Below are 26427 nucleotides of genomic sequence, written 5' to 3'. Positions count from 1 at the left end.
AAAGAAAGCTTGCAGAACAAAATATGTCCCCAGTCAGTACTGCATGTTCAAAAGCCTGGGCTTCTGTTGCAATCCGGGGCACAGGCTGCTGTCAGCAGAGATGACTGATTCTGATGGGCTCTGGCCAAGGATGGCTGCCTATGAGGGCAAAAGTACATGGAAAAAATCAACCCAAGGAGGCCATTCTGACCCACCAGAGTCCATCCCACTTTCTACCTGCTCAGGGTAATAAGCGAAGGAGGTCATTCCTACCCTTCTTCACCATTAAGGAAGACACAGAGGCCCCAGAGAGCTGGGAAGGACTTTTTGGCATGAGCAAAACCAATGCAACTAAAATTAAGAGAAGCAGGTAGTGGGGAGGGGGCGATCTTTGCAGTATTTCTCTGATAAAGGTCTCATGACCAAGATTTGTAAGGAACTGATTCAAATTCATGAGAATAGAGCCATTCCTTCAGTTGATAAAAGGATATAAACAAGGGCAAAGGGTACGAACACGCAGTTTTCTAAGAAAGAAAACCAAGCTAGCAACAGCCCTACACAAAAATGCTCCAGACCCCCAGTAATTAGTGAGATTCAAATGAAAGCAAATCTGAGACTCCACCTCACACCTATCATGTTGTCAAAGTGAAGTGAGGGAAAAGGAAAATGACAAATGTTGGGAGGGGCTGTGGGAAAAATACTGCTGGAGATGCTGTGAATTTGGTCCAGCCATTCTGGAAAACAATTTGAAGCCATACCCAAAAAGTCATTAAACTGTGCGTGTCTTTTGACCCAATAATACAAATACTAGGTCTGCAAGAATTTTCGCTGCCAGTCAAGATTTCTAAGACGCTTTTCCTCTCCTTATACCATACCTAGAACAAACTGGGTTTCTCAGGCAATTTCCAAAGCACCTGCTACTCCAGGCTCAGAGAAGAGTACTAGCTAGTGGCAGCAAACACTGGATTATATTACATCCCCACAAGAGAGGTTACAAACTCTGTGAGTGTGGGAGGAATGGAGTGGAGGGGAGCTATGTCTTATAAATTTCTGGATCTCCTACTGGGCCTACCATAGTGAGGGATACATTCAGATCACACATACACACAGACTAGGTATTCAACATTTGCTAAATGAGTGATTAGCATGTCACAGACAAAGTATGCATTCACATTTTCTCTTGCTCCCAGGAGGTAAAAAAAAAAAATAGGAAAACGAAAAGGACAAAGTTTCTCCTTTACATCTCAGGCACCAAAGGTCACCACTTATGCACAGCAGACCTAAGTTCCAATCTAGACGCCAAGTGAGAGGTGAGAAATGCAACAAACACCTCTGGGGACTTTGGGGCTTGGTTTTGAGGCCACATGTCCACCCTAATTATAATGTGCTCATTACTCAAGTTTCCCAACCCACACTCTATTCAATAAACAGCAAGGCCACAATAGATGAAATAACCATTTTATTGCTTATGGCAGCCTTAGGATCACAGAATCATAAATTTGGAGAAAGAAGGGAAGTCAGAAGTCATCTGCTCTAATCTCCTTATTTTAGAGATGAGGAAACTGAGGCTCAGGAAGGAAAAGTCATTTGCCCAAGGTCACAAGGTCAAGTGATCATAGGATCATAGTGTTAGAAGAGATCTTAGATTTCATCTAGAGGTTAAACGGCTCTGGGGCCAGTACTCCGTTCATGACACCATGATAGGATTCGGAGTAGGGCAGTGTTCTCTGTCTCTGTTCTGACAATGACAGACCACAAAGAAGCATGCCTCCATCATCACCCAAGCATTCTCTTTCCAAAAATACAGCCCTAGAGGCATTCCCAAGGGGGGGGGGCGGGGACAGAATTTGAAAAAACCCTTTTCCTGAAACATAAACTAACCTGGCCCTAAAAGAACACCAGGAGATCCAGTGGTGAAAAAGGGGTTTCTTAGTATTTCAAATTTTCTCCTTTTTTAAAGGGAAGAGGTAAAAAGTCTTTGATGTATTCCTGGAAAGGGGGCTTTATAGAATGCATATAGAGCTAGTAGAATAGGTGTAAGAAAACAGGAACACATGAATTCAAATCCAGTCTCAGACACTTACTAGCTGTATGACCCTGGGCAAGATGTATAATCTCTCTCAGCCTCAGTTTCTCCCTCTTCAAATGAAAATAATAGGACCTACCTCTTCCCAGGGTTTTCGTGAGGATTTAATGAGATGTAAAACTCTTTGTAAATCATAAAGCACTACAGAAATACTAGTAGTGTCTCTTTTGAAAGATATTTAAACCCAGATCTTTTCCTAAGTGAACAGTAGAAAATAAATACTCATAACAACTTCAGGAGTGTTCAGTGCTGGATTCCACAATGTAAAAAAGGCAAAGTAAAGAATTGGGCGGTGGTTCATAGAGGAATTTCTCCCAAAGAGAATCACAATACTGAGATTAAAACCAAGGAACTAAGTCCAAGGGAACTAGGCTCATTTAGCCTGATAAAGAGAAGGCTCAGGGGGCAGCTAGGTGGCGCAGTGAATAAAGCACCAGCCCTGGATTCAGGAGTACCCGAGTTCAAATCCGGCCTCAGACACTTAACACTCACTAGCTGTGTGACCCTGGGCAAGTCACTTAACCCCCATTGCCCCGCAAAAAAAAAAAGAGAAGGCTCAGTTTCTTCATCTGTAAAATACAGATAATAGATTTTGAGTCTTACTTTAGGGTTCACTTAATTATAGACTTCAAAGGAATATTGTGGGCTCTCTTACATTTATTGTGATGAAATGGGAAAAGACGCAAGCTTAAGTCCTAGATTAGTCACTTACTAGTTAGCTATGTATCTTCAAACAGGTCTCTCTAGGTCTCTGTATTTCCTCACCCCAAAATGAGAGGTTGAATTAAACTATCTGTAGAGTCTCTTTTAGTTGAAAAAAGTATGAGAATGGACAAGTTGGGGAAAGATTTCTGCATATCAAAGATCGTTCTAGGAATATTAGAACATCTGGATTTCTCTAAAGAAGCTATGGAATGGGGCAGCTAGGTGGCGCAGTGAATAGATCACCATCCCTGGAGTCAGGAGGACATGAGTTCAAATCCAGCCTCAGACACTTAACACTAGCTGTGTGACCCTGGGCAAGTCACTTAACCCCAATTGCCTCACCAAAAAACAAAAAACAAACAAACAAAAAAGAAGATATGGAATGTCATAGCATCAAATACCCAGGATTGGAAGAAGGTTCAGAGGCCATAGAATCCCAATAACCCTCATTTTACAAAGGAGGAAACTGAAGCCCAAGGAATTTCAGCGACTTGCTTAAGGTCACACAGTCAGTGTCAGAGGGAGGACTTTACCCCAGGTTCTTGGACTCCAGACCCAGTGACCTTGTTACTATGCCACATTTTTCTCAAGGATTTTGAGCACAAAATTGAGTCTCATTTGTAGGTGCTGGCTCTGAAGACAGAGGAAGGGCTAGAACATCTCTAATTACCAAGCACTGCTAGAGCACCTGGCTTATACTCTGCAGAATGCCTACCTGCCCTAACCACACCTTACAGCCTTCAACCCTAAAACCCTGGAAAAAGCCAGAGAAAGGAAGAGTCCTGATCAAAGACCTCTAACTCCTTGGTTTTCATGGTCTGACCCCCACCTCGAAATGTCACAGCCGCACCACCTGGTTTAATATTCACCTACTCATTGTTTCCTTGTCTAATAAGACTGAGATTTCATCGTGTAAGGAATTCCCAAGAAAACTTAATTTGTTGTTGGTGTTGTTTTTGTTGAGTCATGTCCAACTCTTTGGGATCCCATTTAGGATTTTCTTGGCAAGGATGCCAAAGTGGTTTGCCATTTCCTTCTCCAGCTCATTTTACACATGAGGAAACTGAGGCAAGCAGGATTCAGTGACTTGCCCAGGGTCACACAGCTAGTAAGTCCCTGAGGTCAGATTTGAACTCGGGTCTTTCTGACATCCCATGAGCACCCACTTTTGAAACTCACTGTCATAGAGTTGCCTACCACCCTCGGAACATACATGACTTGTCCCTAGTCACACAGCCTGTGTCAGAGGGCCCTGAACCTAGCTCTCTAGGCATTAGATCAGACTGACTCTCATTCTATCCATTCATTCTTCAAAATCAAGCCAGGTACTTGAGGACACCCCCAAGGGTGAAACAGTCAGGGAAAGAAAAGGTTATGGGTGCTAAAGGCAAACTCTATTTCAAAATTCTCCCGTGGGCCAGTTCTATTCCAGGATATTTATAACCTGGAAAGAAATTTCTAGGTATTATTTATTTATTATAGATATTTATTACGTGGAACGCCTGGCAAAGAGAGAGGCTGCTAAGATATATAACCTCAACTCTCAATGTTTCCTCACTAAGAAATTAAACGATCCAATCAATTGTATTGGGAGGGGGGAAGAAGGAAAAATCCATTTCGTATTCAATCCTTTAACTGAAAATCAATAGTATTTTTAAAACAGGACAAAAGAGTTGAATCGCTTCATTTGAGAACCGGAATAAAAGCTCACATCCTGTCTGTCCTCCTAATAACTATGATGGGGGAGGGGCGGGCGTGGAGAGATGTCACATCAATCAGTGAACCTGAATCAAACACCTACTCTGAGCCAGGTGCTGGGGATACAGATACAGACAAAAAAGAAAAAGAGAGCAGCTAGGTGGCGCAGTGGATAAAGCACCAGCCCTGGATTCAGGAGGATCTGAGTTCAAATCCGGCCTCAGACACTGGACACTTACTAGCTGTGTGACCCTGGGCAAGTCACTTAACCCTCACTGCCCTGAAAGAGAGAAAGGAGAGGGAGGGAGGAAGGAAGGAAGGGAGGGAGAATCCATGCCCTCAGAAAACTTAATCAAAGGAGATAATGTAGGGGCTAGGTGGCATAGCAGCTAGAACTCAGTGAGGAAGACTTACTAGCTTGTGATCCTGGACAAATCACTTAACCATTGTCTGCCTCATCTGTAAAATGGGGCTAATAATAGCACCCACCTCCCAGAGTGGTTGTGAGGATCGAATGAGATCTTTAGTACATAGTAGGTGCTATAGAAATGTTAGCTATTGTTATTATAACAGCCAAATACATCTGTGAGCTTCACTATTAACTAGACCAGACCCCACCTCACCCCTTGACAGGCAGAGAGAACATATTCAGCCTCACACACACACACATACTCCTGCACAAAGAGCCAACAAGCCTGGACAGACAGCCAATGGGAGACACCGCATCTACAAAATGCTGTCCCTTCACTGCTATCTCCCACCTCCAGAGCAGAAGGTAGTCTTAGGACACCCAGCCAAGAGCCCTGTCCCCTTTCTTAGGTCTTGTCTCTGACAAGCCCAAGCCCCAGGGCATCCCAGAGCAGTGCCACATAAGGGCCCAGAGGGACATCACTCACCTCAAATAATCTCAGAAGGAGGAAGACGGGAAGAAAAACCACTGCAATGGGAGGCCTTCGGTGGCATCAACGAAAAGGATGCTGTACAGAGGGGATCAGTGATGAAGGGAGGACTAAACCTCCAGGAGAGTAAGGAAACACCAAACCTGAGGGGATTCCAAGAGAACCATGGGAAAACTGATCCAGGGGAAGTAAGCAGAATCAGGAAAACAGTCTATACAGTAACATCAACGGAGACCGTGAGAGTATGAAGCAAGAGGCCATATAGCTCTGGGGACTAATGTTGGCCCTGGAGAAACAATGAAGAAATACGCTGCCTTCTTTTCACTGGAGAGGTGGGGGGCTATGGGTGCAAAACTCTGTATATATTGATAAGACATAATCACTAGGCTCATCTGGTATGGGCTAGCTGTCCTTATTTGTGAAAGAGAAGACATACTACATGGTTTGAAGATGGGAGGAGGGTGTCTAAAAACAACACCAATAAAACTTTTTAAAATAATTAGAACATTAAAAATAAATCCCAGAAGATCCGGAACAAAGGCAGCTGTGAAGAAGGAGGATTATTAAGTACTCAGAGTTCTCGGTTCAAAGAAGCCTGTTTTCTATGCTCCAGGGAAACAGGTTGCCCCGACTTCTTCCCGGAGTGCCCACCTCCTCTGTCATGCCATTGCTGGTGCCTCCCATGGTTGGCATTCTCTCTCCACCCCTCAAGTCTCTTTATACAGGATGTCCCAAAAGATTTAATGCTTCATTTGGGGACACCCTGTCTTTTTTACTGTGGATATATTTTTCAGTCAGTTGGTAAGCATTTATTAGGCACCTACTACATACCAGGCACTGTGCTAAGTGCTAGGGATACAAAAAGAAACAAGAGATAGTCTCCTGCCCTCAAGGAGCCCGCACCATTGTATCCTCCCAGCAGAATGTCCACTCCTTGAGGGCTGGGACTGCTTCACTTCCATCTTTGTATGACCCCCCACCCTTACCTGTGCCTATTATATTAGGCAGCTGGGTGTTACAGCTGGGCCCGGGTCAGGAAGACTCTGCCTCAGGCAGTTACTTGCTGTGTGATCTGGGTAAATCAATTCACCTGTCTGCCTCAGTTCTTCAACTGTAACAACAGGTTCTTGTGAGGCTCAAATGAGATATCTGTAAAATGCTTACAACAGTGAGAGGCACACAGTTGGTGCTTAATAAATGTCTGTTCCCTTCCCAAACTCCACCCCCATCATATTAGTCACTTCTTGTTGTCCTTTGTTCTTGAAGAGGACCATGACATTGGGGTGATGTCATGACTTGTTACCAGCCTCACTCCCTCCTCCAGAGCCATCTGTGTCCAGTGGCAAGATATACACTAGGACAACTGGAGATAGCCCTGGATGTTTAAGATAAATGGGGTTGGGGCAGCTAGGTGGCACAGTGGATAGAGCACTGGCCCTGGAGTCAGGAGTACCTGAGTTCAAATCCGGCCTCAGACACTTAACACTTACTAGCTGTGTGACCCTGGGCAAGTCACTTAACCCCAATTGCCTCACTAAAAACAAACAAACAAAAAAGATAAATGGGGTTACATGACTTGCCCAGGGTCACACAGCTAGTGTCTGAAGTGAAATTTGAACTCAGGTCCTCCCAACTTCAGGCCCAGAGCTCTCTCCACAGGGGCACCTAGCTGCTCCATTAGGCACTTAAACAAATGCTTAATTGTCCTTGTCTCTCCAGCCCTTTCAAAGGGAGTGCAAGCCCTGATTCTAGACACTGAAGGCAGGTGTTCCTGTCCAGGGAAGAGACACTTAGGCATGTGGGTGGATAAAGAGCCTGAATCACAGTCAGGAAAGTTGTCTATATTCAAGTGATCCTTGGGCCTCTCACTTAGGCTTGTAGCACCCCAGAAAACTCTCTAAGACTAGAAGAAATAGAAGAGGAATTGATCTGATTCACAGGGGACACAGTGACTGGCATACAGCAGGTGCTTCATAAATGCTGGTTCTCTTCCCCAACTCCACCCCATCATGCATGCCACATCCCCCTATCTCATAGTCCAATCAAAAATTAAAATTCCTAGAACAAAATAAGGGCAAGTCATTAAAGCACCCGAGCTGGATAAAAATAGCCCTAATGAACAGACAGGGAGGGAGAAAAAGGAAGGAAGGAGGAAAGAAAATAAATGTTTCTTAACTGAAAAAAAAAATGGAAATAAATAACAGCCCAAAAAAGCCCATTTTCAAATCAGAAGAGAGATGCCTGATCAAATTGGGAAAAATGTACTTCAGTGCATCAGTCAGTCGTGGTACATCTTCCAGCAGTATAGGCTACACAGCCCACCTGCCACACCTTCTCACCCTCCAGCCCAGTGTTCTAAGAGCCTTCTTGACACTTGACATGGTCCCACTGCCGTCTCTTTGGTTTTGCTATGTGAGCAACCCACCTTCTTTTCTGGTCATCCCTCTCACTAATATCCTCCGCCATTTTGGGGCCCACCACACATCTCTCCATTGGCCTTTGAGTGACCTCAAGTCAACCCAGAATGTAAAGTATGCAAATAAATATGGAAAAATTTATACATAGTGATGGCCAGTGAGAGCAGCAGAAATTAAACAGGCATAGTGACCATAATTGTGTGTGTGTGTGTGTGTGTGTGTGTGTATACACACATTATTGTTCAACGGTTTTCAGTCGTGTCTGACTCCATGACCCCATTTGGGGTTTTCTTGGCAGACATACTGGAGTGTTTTGCCATTTCCTTCTCCAGCTCATTTTAGAGATGAGGAAACTGAGGCAGACAGGGTTCAGTGACTTACCCAGAGTCACCCAGCTAGTTAAGTGTCTGAGGCAAGATTTGACCTCATGCAGAGGAGTCTCTCTGACTCCAGGCTGGCCATTATGACACATAGTAAATACTCACTAAAAGCTTTTTGGCTGATTTGTCAACTGCAGAGCACATGAGACCAAAGCCTGGCAGTAATAAGACCTATGGTGGGGGCAGCCTTGGCTCCGGGGCAGGAGACGAGGGAATTCAGCCAAGAATCAGTCCCCTTACATCTTAGAGGGATCGGCAAAGGCCATTTGGTCTAGGATCCTAGACCTGGAGCTGAAATACCTGGGCTCAAGGTTCATCCCTATGAACTGTGTGTGTGACCTTGGGTCCATCACATCATCTCTCCTAGCCTCAGTTTCCTCATCTATAAAATTAGGATCATTTTAGGATCATATTATTAGGATAATAACTGTATTACTTCCTAGGATTCTTGTGAGGAAAGCATTCTCTAAACTGACAAATTCTACATCAGGGTGAACTGCTATTATTATCATGCACAAAATAGAAGGCATTTTATCCTTGAAGGATAGGGAAGACCTGGAGATGGAGAGAGAGTATTCTGGATAGAGGAAACAGCAGGAGCAAAAGCATAAAGGCAAGAAAGGGGGATGGCCAGGTGGCACAGTGGACAAGAGTACCAACCCTGGAGCAGGGAGGATGCAAGTTCAGATCCAACCTCAGACAACTCACTCTGTGACCCTAGCCAAGTCACTTAACCCTGACTGCTTCCAAAAAATAAAAAAGGCAAGAAAGTGCAGGATATATTTGGGGAAGAACTACAGCAACAAGAGCATCTTAAGCATGATTTTCTAACAGACAAAGAACTATGGGAAAATGTATACCTGGTGATGGCCAATGAGAATAGCAGAAAATGAACAGGCGCAGCACCTTTCATACCAGACTTTCCTGACCCCGCCTCTACTAGCACCCCACATCCCAAATTACTTTGTGTTTCCTTCTGGGGGGGTTTCACCCGATAGACCATCGGGTCCATGTGGGCTGGGACCACTTTTTGTCTCTGGATGCAGGGTGGCTACTGACTGATTCGATGAGTAACCCCAAGCAAAGCGCCTCATCATCACAGGAAGAAGTGAGAGATGTGACCCTCCCAATGGAGCCTGGGAGTATGTGCCCGGCAATGTGGAAAGTGCATCAATCCAATCTCTATGCACACGTGTGTGCACATGCACCAACACACACACACACACACAGAATTCTCACAACAACCATTGAATAGGAGACTGAAGATTATTTTTTATTTCTATTTTACATATGAGGAAACTGAGGCTTAGAGAGAGAACTCGCCATAGTCAAAGTGCTAGGAAGTGGGAAAGCCAGGATCTGAACCCAGATCTTCTGCCTCTTCATTCAATGCCCTTTCTACTTCATTGAGAGTATGGAATCACAGACTCGGTCAGCAAACAGTAAGCACCTCCTAGGCATCGGGCACCGTGCTCTGAGCTGGAGGAGCACAGCAGTAAGAGGGCTGGCTAAGGAAGGTCCTCAGTGGGCCCGGATTTGGAGTCTGTCTCCAGGACACTTACGGCAGCACCACAAAGGGGAAGGCTGGTGTGGAAAGGAACCAGAAGCCCCGTGGGCACCAGCCCAGGACAGAGGGGGATGGGGTGAAGCGTACACCCCATCTGCCAGGAGACAGAAGGGAGATGCATCCCCCTGGGAGCCTGCCAAGAAGGCTGCCCCCCAAGCCCTCGAAAGATCAGTCGGGGCATTCATGCTCCCCCCCTCCCCTGACACAAGCCGCCTCCTATTTCCTCGGCCACCCTCCCACGGCAGGAAATGGAGACAATGCGGCCCCGGCACCAAGGGCCGGGAGGTCACTGGGATCCATCTCCGCCCTGGACATCGCTCACTCTCTTCCTGGGCTGTCAAGGAGACAGAAGGGCATGGGGCTCATCTGTCTCCCTTCTCTGAGAGCTGCTCCTAGCAAGAGGAGGAGGAGGGCAGGGCAGGGCAGGATTTCCCTCCATCATGCTTGCTGCCAGTTAAAGGTGAGTCATTCTTGGCCCCCTGAAATCCATCTCATTAAGCCAGATGGCTCATTTGCTTTCCAATTACATTTAGTAATCATCAAATCATTGCTGCCAGCAGAGAACAAGGGGTCGAGGGGGGAGAGGGAGGAAGGAGAGGACCCGCCACTGTCTCTGTTCATTGTCTCCGGCTTGGCAGGCACCGCCTCCTTTCCAGCTCCCTCTGCCTCGGCCACGTTCAGAGGTAATCTGGAGGGTCGGGGGAGAGGGACGTCACACTTCACAGAAGGCGACAGCCAGTCTGGCCAGCTCCGAGACAGGTGGATTTATGGGCACTCACAGGAAAAGAAAATGAAAACAGGGCCTGTCCAGCCTGTTCCCTGCCCTGTCCTGCCACAAGGCCCCAAACGGGAGATGATCCCTGGATACATTAGCAAAGGGGGCAAACGCTGGAGTTGTCCTAGGACGGTGGATGGCCACAAAACTGGGGAAGAAGGTATCTTAGCACCACAGCAGGGCCCATGGATGGGATGAAATAAAATCACATCTTTATTTTCACCAACCTCTAACTGAAATATAGCGTTTCCTCCAAGCATGTAAAAAACCATATTCTACAATGGGGACTAAGGCTCCCCAGAAGGGCACATGAATAACTCCCACCCAATGGGGAGGAACAGGAGGATCACCAGAAGCCCTGGGTTCTAGTATCACATCCATCCTGTACTGGCTTCATGGCCCTGGACAAGCCACTCAGCCTTGTTGGGCCTTGATTTCTCTATCTGGGAAATGGGGGTGACACTTACCCAATCTACAAGAGAACATGAGTATGAACTGGAATGCATTTATTCACTGGTGTCATTGTCCCCCAAAGCATCGATTTGGATCAAGAAGGGACCTTGGAGGTCATCTAGTATAATTCCCTCATTTTAACAGAGGAAGAAACTGAGGCCCACGGAAGGTGAGTGATTTACCCAAGGTCACACAAATCAGAAAGGACAGAGGCAGGATTTAAACCCAGGACGTCTGACTCCAAATTCAGAGTCCTGTCCCCTACACAGCAGGGCCTTGGCTGAGATCTCAGTATAGTGGCCAGATACTATCAAAACTATGAACTGCCACGTCAGGCCAGGGGATGGATTAGAGCATTCATGGAGGTGAACACAAGGATTTAATAAGTTTATTGGCAGGGCCCTGTTTATGTCATCCCAGGCTGGCAACCGTCTATTCCCTTCTTAAAGACCTTCAGAAAACCAGAACTGCACAGTTCAATCTCTTGGCCCAGGTCCGATCTCCTCCTGCTTTTATTTTCTTGGGGTGTCATGGAGAATAGCTGGGAGGGTCAAGGCTCGATGGCTCTGAGATCTCAAGCTAGATGCCCCCCTCCCCATCCATGTGGACCCTCCGAGGCACCTCTTGCCCATGTCTTCTAGGTAATTCCTTCCTGAAGGAGTCCATCCAACAGGCTGGTCCCAACACTATGGTGATAACAATGAGACCTACACATAGTCTCACCAGCCACGCCTCACTCTTCCCTTTCCGTGAGTCTTCTGGCCACAGGGCTCTCCAGTGACGTCCTTTATCCACGATAGAGCCCATTATCACCACTAAATCATTCCTTGGTTTTTCCCTTTTCCACCTTAACCAATCCCAGTTCCTTCAACTTTTCCCCAGAGTGCTCCCAACCCAAGCTTGCAAATATTTCAGTGGCTCAATCCACTTCCCCTTCTGCCCTCAAACTTCCTCTGTGGACATTTCAGTGGCTCACTACACCCCTTCCCCATTTCTGTCCTTAAAACATCACTTTGAGTACACAGAGGGTCTACACTCAGGGAAAGCCCTAAGATGCTTCTGGTTTTACACGGCTTTCCCAGAGGTCACCAGACATAATGGAGCTTCCTTTGGTCAGCGACTCGGCAGCAAACAGTTGACGTACTCGTCTGAGAAGCCGGTCTTTTGGGTGCCTGGCATCTCTTCCCTCCACCCCACCCCTCCTTCAATTAAGGCAAGGGACTTAAGAAACAGAATGGACTCCATTCAAGTCACCTCAAGGTCTTTTGCCAAAAGTCAACAGAAACTTTCACTGCGTGGAAATCTACAGCTGTAAAGAGACCCAAAGAAGGTGAGCTGGAAGAAAGACATTTGGGAGAGAAGAGAGCATCACGGGATGCTGATGTACAGCCCCCCTCATTCTACAGATAAGGGACTTTATTGACCATCATGTTCAACCCTTTAATTGTACAAATGAGAAAACTGTTCAAACGTAAGTCTTCTAGCACTCAATCTACTCTGCTGTCTAGGAGCCACAGGGTAGAATCTAGGCGAGTGGGTCTAGCGTTCTAGCCTACAATTTCAAATTAGCACAACTTGGACAAGGTGAACTTTCCAAGGGTTCCCAACACCTATTGGTTTGGGTCTTAATGGAACATTCTGAAAATGCAAAATGTACCTGGGGGGTGGGGGGGGAAACAGAGAAGAAAAGAAGTCAGAAAGCCCCGGGTAGCCTTATTCCAAAGCAAACACCACTATTCACCCGTGTTCATCTTCTCTCCCTAGGTAGAATTCTTGGATGTTCCGTAGGGGTGGGGACCTCTTCATCGAGCTGGAAGCTGCCATTTTCCCCTACTCTCTGGGAGAGGCAAGCATGGTATGGCAGACTCTGAAATCGGAGGTCCTGGAATTCACCTCCTGACTCTGGTGCCCACTAGCTGTATGACCCTGAGGAAGTGACTGACTCTCCCTGGGCCTGTTTCTTTGGCCTCATTCCCCTGGCCCAGCGGGTCTCTCAGCTCCCTTCTAATCCTAGATCAATGATTATTTGCTTAAGAGTTGTTGATCATGGTAAGACTGGCATGAACTGATATGGAGGAAATAAAGCAGAGATGGAAAGGGGTGGGTCACATTTTCCTTCTGACCCCTATTAATTTCATAAAGCATGATTTTTTCCCCAAGAAAACAGGGAGAGGAAATTAACAAACAGGTGCAGACTCACACCCCCGGCCCCCACTGCTCATTCTCCTGGTTTTTTTCCACTACCTCCTCCACTTGGGGCCAGAGCTCTTTGAGTGCTTCCTTGTGATGGGAGAACATGCCGCTGGGTGTCAAGGGAGTCAAGTGACTAATTACTCCAAACCCAATTAAGAGGACAGGAGATATGCAAGAAGCAGCACTCCTCTTTCTGCCTGACAGGCAGTTATTAAGAAAAAAAGGAAAAAAACCCAAGCCTTATAGCTTGGGGTAGGTTTATCTGCCTGCGTGAGCGGATCCAGCTGTAAAGGAAGCCTAGGCCATCAGCTCGGATGACAGAAATGTACCCACTACAGGGTCATCCAAATGCCAATGCCTCCAGCTCTATTAATAGCAGCAAGGGATGGACACGGACACACACACACATACACACACACACACACACACACACACACACACACACGGAGAAGTGATGAAGGCTGGGGCAGGGGGTGGCAGGACTGCCTGCAAGGCTGCCCACGTTACAGTTCTTTCTTGTATTACACATGTCAAGGGCTCATGCTCTTTAGAGGAAAATAAATAAATAAATGAAGTCCAAAGTGAAAAAGCCCTATCGCATTTTAGTCAGAGAGCCAGTTTTAAAATCTGGAAGACCTATCTCTGACACATACTGGATGCATGATCCTGGCCAAATCATTTAACCTCAGTGGGCCTAAGTTTCCTCAAAAAGAAGGGAGTGGATTCCAAAGCAAATAAAAACCCTCCCAGCTTTAAAAAGATGATCCCGTGGCCCTGGGCAAGTCCCTTAACTTCTCAAGCCCCAGAACACTAAGACTGTAAGTCCCAGATTCGTTCAGGGTATTCCCTATACCAAGGACATCATGGATCCTGACCAAAACCACAAGAACCCTTCTGATAACTCTCCCTGAGAGGAATAGGAACACCAGTATCTTTGATATACAGTTATCAGTATGGGTCCAGTCAAAACCAAATGCCAACAAACCATGTACCAAGGGTGGCTCCTAGGGCAACAGAGAGAAAAACATCTGAAGCCTAGGTAAGCATGCCTCCTTACCTGCCTGGCTACCCTCCGGGCCTCCCAGTAGGGCTTCGAGTCCTCCACTGCCTTGCCAATTTTCTTGACCAGTTCATCCAGTTTCACCGTCGCTTCTACCAGAACAGAGCGGAATTTCTGGCGGGCATCCTGTGGCCAAGGAGACAGGAGATTCATCAAATACCATTTAGATTCAAGAGGAGAGGGAAAAGGACAGATGGTATGGCCTGCTTTAGGGACAGATTTGGGATTTACAAGAGGAAAACTGAAAGGCTGTCATAGGGAAGAGGGGCTTCCTTGTATGCTGATGGGCCCCAGTGGACAGAACAAGGAGTGGAAAAGGTGTGACAGGGATGCAGCCCTAGGCTTGGTGTTAGGGAAAACTTCCTTGCAATTAGAGGTGTCCCTGAATAGACTGGGCTGCCTCATCCTTCCCCTCCCCAGGGTCTTTAAACAAAGGCAAGATGCCCATTTCTCAGCTACATCGTAGATATGGATTGTGCTCCCATCATGGAACAGACCCTTCCCTCGGGTTTGTTTTGGTTTGGTTTTTTGTTTTTTTTTCCTTTGGTGACTCATTTCTTTATCAAAACCACTCCCACCATCACCAAGCAAACCGAAAACCCCACAGAACTTTTATTGGAGCAAAGGATTGACTGAGAACTTCCTTTAAATAAAAAGCTCCCTCTTCCTCCCTCCTGTTCATTCGAAAGTAATAACAATCAACCAATGGCTGAGCCTTTATTAAGCCATTTCTTCTGTGTTCATCTTATTTCCCCAGATAGAGAAATAGGAAGTTCCTTACAGGTAGCCACTACTTGATTGAGCTGGGATCTGCAATTGTTCACTGCTCTTTGGGGAGGCGGCAACGGTCCCGTCACACCATGCTCATTTTGTACAGTGCCTATGCTTTCTATGCCAGGCGCTAGGGAGACAACAAACATGCAAGCCCCTGCCCTCAGGGGGCATACAGTCTATCAGCAGCAAAAACATACACTTGTGTCATAATTATGTAGAGAAGAAATACAAGGTATGAAATACAAGGAGGTGGGAGGGGTTAATACCATTCATATTTCCACAGTCTATTCGAGGAACATGGCTATTCTATGTAACAATTGGAATGACGCCACCCTTACTGTAGGAAGGCTCCAACATGAGGAGAGGGCCTCTGAGGGCAGGGCCATGTGGTTTTTCTTTGGCGTCAGGAAGTGACGTTGGCTTGTGGGAGGAAGAAGGGGGAGGCTGGTGCGCTGGCTCGCTCTCTTTCCTGAGGACTCTAGTGGAAAAGGGAGCTACCAATGCACTCTCCCTTTAAGAGATAGATGAATCTAGGCCTCTCTCTCTTTTTTCCAAATTCTTATTCTCCTTAATAAATGCTTAAAAGTCTAACTCTTGCTAAAGCTTATAATTTATTGGTGACCACTCATTAGATATTTTAGACAGTATAGCTAGAATTTTAGCCCTTACAGTAATAAGGTACATCTATGGACCCAAGTGACCAAAAAGGTTCACATGCCTTCTGGGCAGTAGCAAGATACAAATACATCCCTTGTTTGCTGATTATCCTTTGCTTGGCATTCAAGGGCCTCGGTGTAATTGCCCAACTACCCAGTTCCACATCCCATTATCCCTCTCTTTATTCATTGCTCCCAGAACACACCCTAAACTTTCCTACCTCCACCCCCTTGTTCACTTCCCTGCCTCCTTCCCTCCTCTTCATCTCCACTTGTCAAAGCCCTACCCTTCCTGGGCCTAGTTTGAATGCTGGTCCTTTTGTTGTGGAACTGTCTCCAATTCTCCCCCTGCCCCCCAACTGGAGGTGATCCCCCCTCCTCTGAACCTCCATTCTTGCTCTTCTCCTTTAGTCCTAATTCCATTCTTTCTTGCTTTGTAGTTATCTATGATGTAATTATCCCATCCTTCCTACTACGTTGCAGCTCCCATGAGAGCAGGGACGCTCTTGTTCATCTTTCTGTAGCCCACAGTACTTCAGCGCCTCATACATATGTAGCTGTTGTCATTCGGTCATTCAGTCACGTCCAACTCTGTGATCCCATAAACTTGTCCGTGAGGTTTTCTTGGCAAAGACACTACAGTGCTTTGCCATTTCCTTCTCAAACTTATATTACAGATGAGGAAAGTGAGGCAAATCAGGGTTAAGTGACTTGCTCAAGGTCACACAGCTAATAAGTGGCTGAAGCCAGATTTGAACTCAGATCTTCCTGACTCCACGCCTGGTGCTCTATCCATTTGGCTGCCCACACAGATAGTAGTAGCCGGCATTATCAATTTCATTCAGTGAATGAAGCGAGCAGAAAAGTACAAGCAAACAACTTGGTCCTTGGAAGGGCCCAACATGCTCTCCCCACACAGGGTCCCATAGGCCTAGAGAAGTAAGCAACTTTCTTGACTTAATTCTCCACTTTTTCAAGCCCTGCCCCCGTGGGCACAGGGGTTTCCAGAGCTTGAAGGGTCATGCTATCATTTCACTCCAACAGATTTGGGATCTCGAGGGTATCAGTGACACAGTTCACAACACAGGCTCATCACTCCTGACCTCTGTCTGTGTCTGTTCCATAAATCCACCCCAATGGCTCCACCCAACAAACTAGGATTTCAATTTTGGAGGCCCCACTGTCTCCCAGTGTCAACTCATAAAATAAACTTTTATTAAGTACCTATGTGCCAGGTGGGGAAGCTAAGTGGCATGGTGGATAGAGCCTGGGCTTAGAAGCAGGAAGACTCATATTCCTGAATTCAAATCCAGCCTCAGACACTTACTAGCTGTGTGACCCTGGGCAAGTCATCTCACCCTGTTTTCCTCAGTTTCTTCAAATGTAAAATGAGCTGGAGAAAGAAATGGCAAACACTCCAGTATGTCTGCCAAGAAAACCCCAAATGGGGTCATGGAGACTCAGATACAACTTAAAAACGACTAAACAACAACAACAAATGTTCCAGGCACTATGCCACATGCTAAGTGTGGGAAAAAAGACAAAACCCAGCCTTTGCCCTGGAGGAGCTAAGGTTTTTTTGTTTGTGTTTGTTTTTTGTTTTTATGGGGTTTGGGGGGGCAGGGCAATGAGGGTTAAATGACTTGCCTAGGGTCACACAGCTAGTAAGTATCAAGTGTCTGAGGTAGGATTTGAACTCAGGTCCTCCTGAATCCAGGGCTGGTGTTTTATCCACTTCAACACCTAGCTGCCCCCAGGAGCAGATGACATGCAGACAACTATATACAAATAGATAGAAAGGAGATAAATCAGAGATAATAAATAGAGGGAAGTGCTATGTTACAAGAGGTGGGATTTTATTTGGGACTTATGTCTCTACGCTGACATTCTCAAGGCTACTTTGGGAGCAGCTAGAACCTTCTTACAGATTCTCCATCTCCAACCAACATCCAGCCCAGGGCTAAACACTTAGCTTGTTTCACTGAGTCTGACTTAGAAGGTTTATTCAAGCTTAATCAGGGGCGTCCAAATTAATTCCAAAGTCAAATAAGGCTGAGGGGGGGGGGAAGAGGTAGGGAGGAGGGCTAAAAATGTCATCAGAAAGAGAAAAGAATCTGGTCCAAGAGGTCTCTAGACAAGGGTTGGGGGGTCGGGGAGGGGAGACAGGGTGGGAATTGGGGCCAAGAAGGGAGAGAATCCAGCAGGGCCTGAAGAATTCCTGAAAATCAAGAAACAGCAGCCACAAAGCCCAAAGAGGCAGAAGAAAAACTGCAAGGGGGAAATTTAGACCCACATCCAGAAGGAAACATTTGGGATTACGTGTTCTCTTGTGTCTGTCCCCACCCTTCAGAAGCTGTCTCTTGTCTGAGCTTTGGGGGAGGAGGACTGGGGGAGAGAAAAAGAGGCACATGACTCATAGAGCTGTCCCAAGGGCAGAGGTGTCACCACCACCACCCCACTCCCAGCAACACAAGGTCTACAAGACTGTGGCCCGAACTAGATTAAAATGTAATTGGGAAATGCTTAACAAAATAAATAAAAATATAACACAACATAGATAATGTTAACTTGTAATTTTCCAAGTCAGCATGGGAAACAGAGACTTGTTTCTAATTTTTGTGTGTGTGTGAGAGAGACAATTGGGGTTAAGTGACTTGGCCAGGGTCACACAGCTAATAGGTGTGAAGTGTCTGAGGCCATATTTGAACTCAGGTCCTCCTGACTCCAGGGCCAGTGCTCTATCCACTGTGACGGTTTCTATTTGCATTTGACACTGCTAGTCTAGGTACCAATTATGTCTGCCCATTGTGACTTACATGCTTTTAGTCACAGTCAAACTCACCTCATTTCAGAGGCTAAAAAGATACCTGCACTTCATGAACACTCAACCTTTAAATTCTAAAATGAGGCTTCCTGATCTAATGGGATCACAAATTGAAGCAGGCAGAGGAAATTTCTTATAAATTCATGTCATTTGAGGATCCGTTCAAAGAACAAGGAATGTTTTGCCTGGAGGAAAGAACCTTAAGAGGCAGGCAGGACATGAGAGCCATCCTCAAGTATCTGAGGGCCTGTCACATGGCAAATGGATTAGCCTTCTTCTGCTTGGCCCCAGAGGACATAACAAGGAGGACGCAGCAGCAAAGAGGGGAATTTAAGCTTGATTCCTGGACAAACTTTCAGACAATCAGAGAAGGAAAATGGGCCGTCTCTGGGGATCCGGGGGGGCCCCCTGCAGCAGAGGTCTTAAAACCAGGCTGGAGGCCACTCGTTGGGTGTGATGCATCCAGGTACGGCTTGGACTCGATTAGTTCTGAGGCCCCTTTGGGCTCGGATGCTGTGACTTCTTATAGGCTAGTTCTCTCTGACAGGAAACTGCAATATACGTAAGATGTGACAACATGTGGTCATGCTCCTTCCATTCCTTACCTCTCCCATCTGCTATTCACTCCACACTAACCGCTGGCCCAACCAAGCATGGCTCCCATTTCCTTCCCACCCACCCCCCATTCTCCTCTCACTGCAGCTCCCCTCAAAGTGCTTTCTGGTCAGGGCCAGCCCAGAGATGCTGACCACTCAGCGTTCCTGTGGTCACCCAGACAGTACCATGACGGTTCTTCCCACTCACAGTAACACACGGTAGGTGTCTTCACTTCCCACACCGTTGGTTTGCCAGGTGTCCTTCCCCTTACCCCACCCCCACCCCCCAAGTGGAATCACTCTTGGGATCAGTCACCTTTTTAAGAAGGCCACATTTTAGGACTCAGGCAGAACAAGTAACAGTCAGGCCAACTCAGGCCACCAGGGTCCGTGGCTATGACTATCATTGTTAGTCTAAGCAAAAGTCAAACACGCAGATATTTCTCTTGCTAAATAGAGGAATTACGGCACCTAAGTAACTTCTTTTTTGTTTTTTGTGGGGCAATTGGGGTTAAGTGACTTGCCCAGGGTCACACAGCTAGTAAGTATTAAGTGTCTGAGGCTGGATTTGAACTCAGGTACTCCTGAATCCAGGGCCAGTGCTCTATCCACTGCGCCATCTAGCTGCCCCCTAAGTAACTTTTTGAATGATCCCACAAGCTCCCTGCACTGGAGGCCAGGGGTCACTATTACTCTTTCCTTACAATTATACAGAGTAGAGGGGGCAGCTAGGTGGTGCAGTGGATAAAGCACTGGCCATGGATTCAGGAGGCCCCAAGTTCAAATCCGGCCTCAGATACTTGCTACTTACTAGCTGTGTGACCCTGGGAAAGTCACTTAACCCTCATAGCCCGGCAAAATATAAATAAATAAACAATTATACAGAGTAAATGTTTCCAAGCACTTGCATATCTCTTATCCCATTTTCTCTTCCCAAAAAACCTTCTGAAGGGGATATAAATAGGCATTGTATTTAGAAAACAAATAAGTGAGCATTTATTAAGTGCCTGCTGTAAGCACTGGACACCCTGGGAATATAAATGCCAAAGTGAAATAGTCCCTGCCCTCAAGAAGTTTACATTCTACTAGGAAGATGCAAGATGTTCCCCCCAAAAACACACACAAACCCACATATGTATAAATATCTATGGTGATGGACTGAAGTAGGAGATGCTGTTGTATGCAGCCATTGAGGAGAAGAGAGAGGGAGAGAACTGGGGGAATCAGGAAATGGATGGACCAAGGCATCAGAAGAGCCTGGTTGGGACGTTTATTGTCTAAATGACCTTGGGCAAGTCACTAAAATTTATCTAGGCTTCCATTTCCTCTCTATAAAATGAGACAGCTGGACTTTCAGGACACCAAAAACTATAGCCTACAGGTCATAGCTTGAAGACACCTGGACTAGATGAAGAGAATCTTGACCCAAGATTCAGAAATTTTTTTTTTAATTTTATAACTATATTTTAATGTAATTAGTTTCCTTTATAATCCCCCATATTTTATGTTATGCATTTAAAACATGACTCTGAGAATAGATCTCTAGGCTTCCACACACACTGCCCAAGGGGTCTGTGACGCGAAAAAAGCCTAAGAACCCTAGGACTGGCTGATCTCTAAGGCCCCCTCCAGCCGCAGCTCAATGGGTGGGATTCTTCCAAAGGCAAGTGGGCAGAGCAAGAGGGCGATGCTAGAATCACTAGAGTCCCAAAGTCGGCAGTAACAGCAGTCTGCCCTGACCATGCGACCTTTCCTCCCCAGATTCATTCTGTTTCTTATTTCCTAACTGGTTCTGTGTTTTATCATGTAATTAACTAGTTAATTTGACAGGATGGGCCTATTGCTTCACACTGGCCATGGGTACAACAGTCCCAAGCAGAAACCAGACTAAAAAGCAATAAGGAAGTATTTCACAAAAGAAAAAATACACTAGAACATAGATAATGTTACTATGTGGTATTCTAAGTCAATATGTGGCCTGTGGGGATCCTTATGTACAGTTTAGTGGCTCCATTTCTGTTTGAATTTGATATCAATGCTTTATAGGAAAGGTACCCTAGAGAATTAATTCTAATCCTGACATTTTTTAATTGCTCTACAATTAACAAATCAGTCAAAAACCTTTTAGTCAGTATTAACCACGTGTCACAATGGGCAACTTGGAGTCAGGAAGACTCCTCTTCATAAGTTCAAATCCTGCCTCAGATACTTATTAGCTGTGTGACCCTGGGCAAGTCACTTAACCCTGTTTGCTTCAATTTCTTCATCTGTCAAATGAGCTGGAGAAGGAAATTTCAAACCCCTCCAGTATCTTTGTCAAGAGAATCCCAAATGGGGTAACAAAAAGTTGGACACAACTAAAAATGACTAAACAACAACATGAGAGACTGTGTAAAGTCCTAGGGATACAGAGAAAGACACCCCCCCACCCCGCCAAAAAAAGGCCCTCACCTCAAGGAACTTAAATTCTAATGGAAGAAAGTATCTCACAAATGTTATCCACAACTAAACGCCACAGTACAGATCACCTAACCTGAAGTCAAAGAAGACCTGAGTTCAAATCCAGTCTCAGACATTTACTAGCTGTATGACCCTAGTTAAGTCACTTAACCCTGTTTGCCTCAGTTTCCTCAACTGTAAAATGTGAATAATGAAAGCACCTACTTATTGGGGTTATCATTAGGATCAATGGAGATGATATTTGTAAAGCACTTAGGTCAGGCCCTGGCACACAGTGAGCACTATATAAATACTGGCTATTACTACCTCACCTGACCTTTAATATGTCTCCGAGGGGTAAATATTTTCAAAATACTTGCTTCACATATGTCTCAGGGATCTGCAATTTCACAGCAGTATGAATTCCCTTTACTGACTTAACAGCCTAATTCTTATAACTCAGTAGATAAATCTTTGAGAGTGGCATGCCCATGTCTACGCAGCTAACAAAAGTCAAAGGTTGCAGTTGAACCCCTGTCATAAATTTGGAGGTGGCAGAGACCTTAGGAGTCGTCTAATACAACCCCCCTCATTTTTTATTTTTTTTTTTTGTTTTGGTTTTAGTTTTTTTGATGGGGCAATGAGGGTTAAGTGACTTGCCCAAGGTCACACAGCTAGTTAAGTGTCAAGCGTCTGAGGCCAGATTTGAACTCAGGTCCTCCTGAATACAAGGCCAGTGCTTTATCCACTGCACCACCTAGCTGCCCCCAACCCCCCTTATTTTTACAGATGAGGAAACTGAGGACTAGGAGAAATGAAATGATTTGCCTAGTCACACAGGTCAGGGTCAGAATAGAGATTTGAACCCAGGTCCTCCAAACTCCAAGTCCAGCACAATCCACTAGGACACACTACTTCTCCAGAAATGTCTCTCAGTCATTTTTCTCAATTATTTCCTCTTCCTGTATATAGTTTGCTTTGTATGTATTTGTTTGCACGTTGTCTCTCCTGTTAAGATTGTAAGCCCAGGGGACAGCTAGGTGGCACAGTGGATAAAGCACTGGCCCTGGATTCAGGAGGTCCTAAATTCAAATCCAACCTCAGACACTTGACACTAGCTGTGTGAACTTAGGCAAGTCACTTAACCCTCACTGCCCTGCAAAACAAAAACAAATAAACAAGCAAAAAAGATTGTAAGCCTTGTCAAAGCAGGGACTATCTTTCACCTCTTTTTGTACCCCCAGTGCATAGTGCCTGGCACACCATAGACACTTTAATTTTTTTTTTATTAGTTGATTTTAAACAGAGGAGAAAGGTCAGGCTCAGAAAGTGCCTTACCCAAGTTTACACAGTCATTAAGTTCAATGCACTGGCTGGAATACCCCCGATTCATTATGTTTTTGTTGCTGTTGTTGAGTTGTTTCAGTCGTATCTGACTCTTCGTGACCCCAATTGGGGTTTTCTTGGCAAAGATACTGGAGTGGTTTGCCATTTCCTTCTCCATCACGAAGATGTAGACACCTATTATAAGCCTCTAGATGTCAAAGCTCACTTCTCCAGTTTTTATCAGATTCTTTTCCTTCTTTTGTTACAAAAGCAGGAATATAAGACATCCAGCCAACGGAGGGCTCCCAGTTGAGGTTCACTAATAGCTGTTTTCATAAACAAAAATCCACTTAGTTACTATTGGTTTCCTCCTGAAGTAAGCACATTGAGAACATTCCCAGGAAGTAGACTTCTCAGTTGGCCAGTGGACAAAACTGGGCTCTCCAAGTCCATCTGCCTGAGCCCCAGACTCAGAGGGCTCAGGAGTCGAGTTTGGGGGATGGGGGAAGGGGAAAGGGCTCAGGAGATGGTTAGCTGAGACCTCTTGGAAATCATAAGAGATAGACAAAGTGAGACCAAGAACAGCTTTTGTGTTTCTCCAGTAACAGCCCTAAAATAGCCAGCTCTGAGTTTATAATTAAAATTTATAGAGAGAGAGCAGATGACAAAATTTGAGAGACAAAGCCTACCACCGCCCCCATTCCCCTGAAGCTGGATCTCTGACAGTTATGTAACCCGAGAGAGCTTTGTACTGCTCGGAGAAGCATCCCGATTGAAGATTCTTTTCAGACGAAATCATAAAACAGGAGAATCCGGAGGTGGGGGTGGGGAGAGTCTAAGATAAAGGATGAGAGAGGAAGGAAAACTTCAATTGCCTGCACCAGCAAGTCTAGAAACAATAACAGTAACTCAGAAGGGCTCCCTGGGCCCTCTGACTCTTCTGTCGTTCTAACCAAAGCAAGTTTTTTGTTAGTAAATATGGACAGAGACAAAGAGTACTACCACATCCCCTTGTGTCCGACCACCGAAGAGATCTAAGCAGTTTCCACAAGGCTTAACTCAACATCAGCAGCACCTTCCCCCTTAAGTGTAGACGGCAAATTGCCCACAGTAATGCATAAAACTGATGCTGTCCAAATTCTCACGATAGCTACCCAAAGGGGCTAACAGTTAAGTCCACTCCTAACCACCTTCCTGATTAAACTAACTGGGCAATCAAGTCTTTTCCTTTTTTTCTTTCTATTAAAAAGAGGGAGAGTAACTCAGTCTGAGAGTCAACCTAAGTCTGTTGAGAGAGAGAACATAGAGCAGCAGAAAAACCAAGGGGTTGTCAAGTTCAAGATCCCGAATCGGGGATCCCAGTTCTACATCTGAAAGGGACCTTAAAGGCCAACTGGCCCGACTCCCTCATCTTACGGACGGGGAAACTGAGGCCAAGAGAAGGTGAGGGGCTTGTTGTGGGTCACACAGTTCATGCCAAAGAGCCCAGGTCTTTGTGGCTCCAATTCAGTGAGTCTTACAAGGGACACCAGCCTCCGTGCTGCTCCTCGCCCAAGACCCCACCACCCCCAACTCGAGACATTTTTTCTGGTGTCACCAATGCTTCGAATGCTCTCCTTCCTAGAGCATCTCTGACCCCCAGTTTCCTCTGAGTCCCAGCCCAAAACCCACCTTCCCCAATCTCCCACAATGTTCCTTCTTCCCCTCTATTGAGGATCTCCGATTTTTCCTGTCTGTATCTCATTCTTACCTAGTTGTTTTCATGTTCTCTCCCACTAGACTGTGAGCTCCTTGAGGGCAGGGACTGTTTTTGTTTTGTTTCGGGCAGGGCAAGGAGAGTTAAGTGACTTGCCCAGGGTCACACAACTAGTAAGTGTCATGTGTCTGAGGCCGGATTTGAACTCAGGTCCTCCTGAATCCAGGGCCGGTGCTCTATCCACTGTGCCACCTAGCTACCCCCGAAGGGACTATCTTTTGCTTTTGTTTGTATCCCTAGCACTTAGCAATGATGCCTGGCACATAGTAGGTGCTTATTAAATGCTTGTTGACTGGACTATAAGCATTCATTAGGTGCTTACTGCATGTGAGGAGCTGTGCTAAGCCCTAGGGATACAAAGAGAAGCAGAAACAGTTTTTACCCTCAAGGAGCACCTTTTAATAAGGGAGACAACATAAAAGCTACTATGTACATACAAGATACATACATTGGAGAGAAATCAACCTTCCCATCCAGTATACTATCCAATACTGTCTTGGGCAGCTAGGTGGTGCCACAATGCACAGGGCGCTAGACCTGGAATAAGGAAGACCTGAGTTCAAATCCAGCCTCACACATTTAATAGCTGTGGGACCCTGAGTTAGTCACTTAACCTCTCTCTGCCTCAGTTTCCTCAACTGTAAAATGGGGCTCATAACAGCACTTACCTCCCAAGGTTGTTGTGAGGATCAAATCAGATAACTGTAAAGTGTTAAGCACAGCGCCTGGTTGCTTAATAAAGCTTGTTGCCTTCTTGCTCCCTACATCCCACTGCCCTTCACCTGCATGATCTTGGGAAAGTCACTCTGAGGCTTGATTTGAACATTTATAAAATAAGGGGACTTCCTTGTTCCTTCAGACTAAAACACCAGGATCCTACCACCTCCCATCCTTTAAGAATGGAAACTTAAAAAAAAAAAATACACGCACTTCTCAGCAATTCACATGAAGAGAACCCTGAAAGTGCCCTCTTGGCTCCCAAACACTGAAGATGGGAAATCTGAAAATAGAGAAGGTGCTTGATCACACCAAAAACAAAAAGTACAGTGCCTACAAATAAGGGAACCTAAGCAATCAAAAAGTACTTATCATGGGCCTACTGTGTGCCAGGGATGGGGTCACAAAGACAAAAGCTAAAGAGTTGGGTTTTTTGTTTGTTTGTTTTTAGTGAGGCAATTGGGGTTAAAAGTGACTTGCCCAGGGTCGCATAGCTAGTAAGTGTCAAGTGTCTGAGGCCAGATTTGAACTCAGGTCCTACTGAATCCAGAGACAGTGCTTTATCCACTGTGCTACCTAGCTGCCCCCTAAACAGGTTTTTATGAGAGAAGTCTCACATACATCTATAGATTTGTCCAAAAAATATAATGGACCCAGAGTCAGGAAAATTTGGGTTCAAATCTCACTTCCTGGTTGTGAACACAGCTCTCACTTTCCTTATCTGTAAAATGAGGGGATTGGATTTAGTCACCCCTACCCCCACCCCCCCAGAGTCCTTTTCAGCTCTTAATCAATGCTCTAACTACAAGGCAATTTCAGGGAGATAGGGGAGGAGGGGAGAAGAAGAGGAAACAAGAAAAGGTCCATCCAGGAGGGTGCTGGTAAATGTTTAACCACCAGCTTTCAAAAAAAAAAATACCCATAAACCATTTTAAAGTTTAACCTGCATTATTAACAATTACTCCACCACCATCTTAAGCCCAGACAATTAAGAAAACAGTAACTCAAGCCCTGATTTGTAGAATTTTCCTTTTTCTGAGGTATAAAAGCTCCCACTGAAAATTTAACAATCAGCTGGGACAAGCTAGAATGTGGAGTCTAAACCAAGCTTTGAAGGAAGCTAGCAA

The 26427-nt window shown here is 45.6% G+C and overlaps 1 protein-coding gene and 1 long non-coding RNA gene across 4 annotated transcripts in view; one reads left to right on the top strand and one right to left on the bottom strand.

Moving 5' to 3' along the window:
- The window catches only part of SH3BP5 (SH3 domain binding protein 5), an 89560-nt gene that overhangs the window by 41262 nt on the left and 21871 nt on the right, over positions 1-26427 (bottom strand). For both annotated transcript variants that reach the window (XM_043966836.1, XM_043966837.1), the window contains exon 3: positions 14210-14338. In XM_043966836.1, coding sequence (XP_043822771.1) covers positions 14210-14338 — 129 coding nt within the window. The remainder of the gene's footprint in view (positions 1-14209; positions 14339-26427) is intronic.
- Positions 10027-13027, top strand: LOC122728334. Of its 2 annotated transcripts, none has more exons than XR_006353271.1 (4): positions 10027-10191; positions 11601-11708; positions 12042-12289; positions 12724-13027. It is a non-coding gene; the product is annotated as an uncharacterized LOC122728334 (long non-coding RNA). The 2 variants fall into 2 exon arrangements; XR_006353272.1 differs by lacking the exon at positions 10027-10191 and adding an exon at positions 11081-11128.

Source organism: Dromiciops gliroides, chromosome 5, assembly GCF_019393635.1.
Source record: "Dromiciops gliroides isolate mDroGli1 chromosome 5, mDroGli1.pri, whole genome shotgun sequence".
NCBI classification, from domain to species: domain Eukaryota; kingdom Metazoa; phylum Chordata; class Mammalia; order Microbiotheria; family Microbiotheriidae; genus Dromiciops; species Dromiciops gliroides.
This window is presented reverse-complemented; position numbering and strand designations above follow the sequence as displayed.